The sequence below is a fragment of the Apostichopus japonicus genome, chromosome 1 (genome assembly GCF_037975245.1).
Source record: "Apostichopus japonicus isolate 1M-3 chromosome 1, ASM3797524v1, whole genome shotgun sequence".
In the NCBI taxonomy this organism is placed as follows: Eukaryota; Metazoa; Echinodermata; class Holothuroidea; order Aspidochirotida; family Stichopodidae; genus Apostichopus; species Apostichopus japonicus.
This window is the reverse complement of record NC_092561.1, coordinates 9012073-9017812: the sequence shown is the minus strand read 5'-3', so window position 1 is coordinate 9017812 and position 5740 is coordinate 9012073. Positions and strand designations below refer to the sequence as shown.

General features: G+C 38.8%; 1 protein-coding gene across 2 annotated transcripts; it reads left to right on the top strand.

Annotated features, from left to right (window-relative positions):
• Window positions 1–215: 215 nt before the first annotated feature.
• Window positions 216–5526, top strand: LOC139966679 (large ribosomal subunit protein uL1-like). Of its 2 annotated transcripts, XM_071969959.1 has the most exons (5): window positions 216–352; window positions 1247–1399; window positions 3168–3316; window positions 4110–4282; window positions 5260–5526. In XM_071969959.1, exons 1-5 carry the CDS (start codon window positions 348–350, stop codon window positions 5428–5430), a joined length of 651 nt encoding a protein of 216 aa, XP_071826060.1. In that variant the 5' UTR covers window positions 216–347; the 3' UTR covers window positions 5431–5526. The 2 variants fall into 2 exon arrangements, with proteins under 2 accessions (XP_071826060.1, XP_071826068.1); XM_071969967.1 differs by lacking the exons at window positions 216–352; window positions 1247–1399 and adding an exon at window positions 1443–1580.
• Window positions 5527–5740: the final 214 nt, after the last annotated feature.

The window sequence follows — 5740 nt, the reverse complement described above, 5'->3', positions numbered from 1 at the left end:
TGGTGCCTCACTATTTCACCAGGAAATTACGACATTATTTCGCAACCTGACAATAAAACAGAACCGATTATCACTAATTAAGTAGTTGGTGCCTCACTTAATTTCCCAGGCCGTCTAAAATTTCATTGAATTTCACTTTATTGCGGTAGCTTTGTTGATAAGGTCAATATATAGGTCTCTATCCATGTAGCTGTCCATTGTGAGTGGTCTGTTTTTACCTCCATGCTGAGACGTACATCGCTGGTGGTTAAATTAGCCCAGAAGAATTGTAGCTCTCTGTACGTGGCGCTGTGACTGCTGTTTTACATCTAGCGCCCTCTTTTCCGTGCGGTACCAAATCACTCAAGATGAGGTAAATTAACACTCAAAAGTAATCATGAAAAATCTCTGATTTGAAGTTATATTGAACATTCAAAGATAGTCTGTTTAAAATCTGTATTAGTAATTAATCAAGAAGTGGTTATATGTGTCAGTAAAATGGATCGTTCATAAAGAATTTTACATTGATACTCTGACAAAGTGTACAGCAATTAGTTCATGACATGTGATACGAACTGTGTAGGCAAGGACTATACATGTTTTATATTGCCATGGCTGTGTGCAAACTACTTGTATGTTGTATGCAAGCCCAGTCCGTAACCTCCACAGGCCTCTGATTTGTAATACTTATTTAATACAGTATGCCACCATAATCGAGGCCTACATTTTTGGCCGAGGCATGATGTTGTTTTTCTTAGTATTTTTGTTAGGCTACAGTCTACACTGCATATTTTGGCGAGCCTAGGCCCACCACAGTAGCCTAGGCTTGGGCTAACTAACTAGTAACAAGTAACATTTAGGGCTTAATATTACTTCTTAATCTTAGCTAGGCCATAATTATACAGCGTTTGCATCAATCAATCATCAAGTACAACAGGGCCATAGTTTGCCAACATCTTGAAGTGTCTGCTTAGGCCTGGTGTAACTATCATCCATATTGCACAATGCAAGCTGCCAAGCTTTGCAAATTACAATCTTATTCTTACTAGGCCTAGGCCCTAGTTGTAGTTTTACAACTTGTAGGCCTAGCCCTAACTACATTTTAAACACTCCTACTCCTAGCTACCTAACTCCTTAGGCCTACATCAGTCATGTATAATTATAAATTGGAGCCAGACCAAAGGCTAAGTAAGATTCTTTGCTTCTTTGTCCAAATCAAGTGCAGTTTTCTTTGCTCAGATACATCCTGATAATTCTATCTTTGCAGTAAGATCAACAGAGATCTGTTAATAGAGGCCATAGAGGAGGTGCTCATTGGGAGTCGAAGAAAGAAGAGGGGTTTTCTGGAAACTATCGAGCTTCAAGTTAACCTGAAAAACTATGACCCCCAGAAGGACAAGCGTTTCTCTGGGACAGTCAAGTAGGACAACCAATTATTATTTATCTGAAGTCTGCTCCTAGCTTTGCATATTCCTGTTGCCCCATCTTTCAAGTAGTTGGGGAAGTTGGGGTTCAGTGAACTCCAACGGACTCCTACCCAGGGTCTTAAAATGAATGGGAAGGCATTTGCCACACTTGTCTAGCACAAGTTACATAAAAAGGTTTGCTTGTGTGTGTGTATATGCTAAAATGGATAGGCATTTGATACCTGAACTTGGCATGAGCATATGAACTTCAAAGTTATTTTTTAATCTGAATGTACACATTATCCTCACAGTTTCATTGCCACAAAGTGAACTGCAGAGCAGGGTTTTCGTTAGTAGCCGGGACCCGGGTCAAATGACCCGCTTACTGCACGTACATGACCCGGCTACTTTGCGACGCTCAGTAAAAAAAAATTTAAAAAAAAAAAATTTAAAAAAAAAAAAAAAAAAAATTTAATTTAAAAAAAAAAAAAAAATGACGAAAAAAATCGAGAGGAATAAATACCCACAACCAGGTCAGGTGTGATTGAAACTGTTACAGCAGTTAACTGTTGGTAAAAACTACAAGAAGTTGAACATTAGTACTTAGTATGGTCGAGGAGATGAGGCCGAGGGGTGGGTGAGAGTAGAGGTAGGCGAAGGGCTTCTCTTGACATACAAATTGTTGCTCAACAGAGATAAAAGCTGAATAAAAAACAGAAGCTTCTATCACAGACCTAGTTGGGTATTTTTTGGCAGTAAAATCCTACTCACTTTGTAGGTACCATAGACCTATTATCATTTTGTTATGATCGCACTTCATTTAATGCAGCAAGTGCGTCACACCCTTGCTAAGTTCGGTTCAGTGGCATAGCTACCTCCCTAGGCTCCATGACCCGGTTGTTAATAAAAAAATTCAGGAGAAAAAAAGAAAAATAGGACAGAAGAAAGGGGTGATTGGGAGGGGGCAATATTGACCAAACAACTGTATATTGCACCATTTTGCATCTAGAGACTTTTTAAATTGCAATTTTCCGGGCAAAGGGGAGGGGGGACCCCCGCCACTTAGACCCCTCCCCCATGTCCGCGTACAGACAGTCCCGCCTAGTTTTCAACTTTACCCACCTACTTTATTTCTTAACAAAAACCCTGCAGAGTTATAAAGAGAAATAGCCTACAATACCCTGTTTGGATGAAATAGTTTAAAGCTTGTAGTTAAATAAATTATTTAATTTCATGGCAAAGTTTATGGGGTTTATTTATAATTATGCAAGGCTTGATATCTGCATTCTCTGTAATGGAGGAGGAAAGTATGTTGAAGGGAGACAAATATTGGTGTATGTTGAAGGGGAAAACTCATTTATGTAACAGTTCTATTTCCGTTTAAATAACAACGTAAAAGTATAATTTCCATCATCCATCCCCCCCATCCCCCTTCCACCCAAGTAAGGTTATATTCCTCTAAGTTCAACAATTACACTTTGAGTAGAAGTGCACACTTCTGTGCAGTTTCAATAACAATGTTTCTCTCTGTCAAGCTTGACTGCTGTTGTTCAAGTTGTATTATTTTTTTTACTTGTGGATTTGGGTCCCTTTTGTTGAAGTAGGGTGAATCATGGGACTTATAGACCTCTTAAGTCATTCATTTTGTGTCTTTCTTAGAACCTAGGTAGTCCATTTGGGAAGAACCTTCTAAAGAAAGTCAAGTATTTTAAAGAAAAAAAGTTTCTCACAAATTATCTATTATACAGATCATGACTCATTTGTTCCCCCTTTTCACCGTAGACTGAAGAATATTCCCAGGCCCAAGTTTTCCATGTGTGTCCTTGGTGACCAGCAGCATTGTGATGAGGCCAAGGCCAATGACATCCCTTGTATGGATACTGACGCTCTGAAGAAACTGAACAAGAACAAGAAGCTGGTAAAGAAACTCGGTAAGAGTAGCGTTTATGAATCTCCACAAACCTGGCATCGGGTAGGGAGAGGAAATGGGAAAGAGGAAAGGGAGTGGTGAAGAATGGGAAGGGGGAACAGTGAATGTAGCAAAAGAATAATCAGGCTAGAAGATATGGAATAATAATAGGGCTTGTAGGGAGGGAAAGAATAATCGGGGGTTGGAGGGAAGGGGGTCATAATCAGGGTAGAAAGGTGGGGGAATAATAGTGGCAGAGGAAAGGGGACAGTGCAGATATAAAGAAAAGGTGTAAAAAGGTATTAGGGAGTGAGTGATTTTGTCACAGGGGAGACAGAATATGGCTTTAGCCATAAATAAGGCTTTAGTTTGAGTGCAAAAGTTTCCTTTGTGTTAGTCTAAACTGACTAAAACCTCAACATTTAGATGATTGTTCTGTCACGCATCGACTACTTATGGATGGGTAACGGAAGTGAGAAAACTTCCAATGTTACCAACTTTATATAATTTCACATGCTTTAGAATTTATACATTTTTGCAAGATGAGACAATTGTTTCCACTTGTGAAACAGCTTTTCTGGTTGAGTGTTCCTCCTCATCTTTCCAGAATGTTTGTCAGTTGAGGTTTCATGGTACTAACATCCAATTGACACTTCTTTTAATGGTGCCTGCTACTTTCATGCTCTCTACTTTTATGACCAGTGGCTGCAGGGATGGGGGGGGGGGAGGGTTGTATAGCTTTCTAAAAACGTTTTCGTTAATTTTCAGAGGATTATCTTTATGAATTAACGTTCTCTTGATCCATCACCCCACAGCTAAGAAGTACGATGCTTTCCTAGCTTCGGATTCTCTTATCAAGCAGATCCCTCGTCTCCTCGGGCCAGGTCTGAACAAAGCTGGTAAATTCCCAACTCTGCTGACCCACTCTGAGCAAATGACAGACAAAATTGAAGATGTCAAAGCAACCATCAAATTTCAAATGAAAAAGGTGAGAGAATTCAGAAGCAAGTGTTGGGATTGAGGGATTAAAAAAAAGGTTCTAGTCATTTTGAAAATTTTGAGGGGTTCTGGCAACGCCCTTGAACGAGAATGAATCATGTTTTGAAAGATGTAGTTGAAGGATTACTTGTTACTGGTTAAGATGCCGAAGGCTCGGTAACCTTTGCAATCGGGCTGGCCTGTGTATGTATGTGTGTGTATATGAATGTGTGTATGTGACGGTTAGTTTGTAAACATGATATCTCAACAACCACGAGTTGAATCAATGTCATATTTAGCAGGTAGATGCCCCATGATGAGTGGATGTGCCCTACTGTTCTGGGTTCTCATGTCATGAATATTAATGAGTGGGTGGGGCTTAATATAGAATTGGGTTCATATTGGTATGGTGATGTTGGCGCATATTTTTATGACTTTTCATTAGTATTCATCAAGTTGCAACAAGTGGCTTTCAAACACAAGACGATAACTATATATTCCATTGTTTTCATCCTTGGCATATAAGGTTTGTCACGCTACATTCACATGATCAATGTGTTTTGTTTTGTGTGCATATCATGAATATTAATCAGTGAACCCGAAATTCTTAATCATATATCTCTGGAATAGTATGTTTAATTAGCTTAATTTATCCATGTACTTGGATTAATACAGCAGTGAATGTATATAGATAAATGCTTATGAGATCATAAAAAGGTTACCTCATTAATATTCATACATGTATCTGTTTCTATACTATGTCACTAAATAAACTGTGTTAACATGATAACTGATTCCTGGTTACCTTCATTTAGATGTTGCCACAATAGTCAATAGATAATCCTCTTCAATTTTGTTGTGCACAAGTTTGTGAGTTATTAACATGTATGGCTTGCCAAACCATGGATATGTTTACGCATCAGAACCACTAATCATTTTCGTTTTCTGGTTTTTATAAACAACATGATTTTTCTTCGTTCTTCTCAGGTACTCTGCCTAGCCGTTGCCGTCGGTCACGTCAAGATGAGCGATGAGGACTTGTTAGCCAACATCACTCTGGCGATCAACTTCCTGGTGTCTCTTCTGAAAAAGAATTGGCAGAATGTTCGCTCTCTCTACATCAAGAGCACAATGGGAAGGCCACAGAGGATCTTCTAGGTGTGCCTTCCACAATTGCCTTTTGTTAAGCTACAACAAACTCTCAATCCGTACCCACACTTGTAATAAATCGGTCAATTCCGAAAGAAATATCTTGATTTATGAAAAAAAAACTGGCAATCCTTTTAAAATTTCCTTGGAGATATTTGCTGAAACACAAATTATGTGTAAAGCGTAAAAGTAGTTGCTGAGTGGTTTTAAAAGGCTATTTACAACTTCTTGTAGAGGAATGAATGCATACGAGTGTAGCTATAAATAACTATGACATCATGCCAAGTTGTTGCAACATAAAGGGCAAATTGAATATACA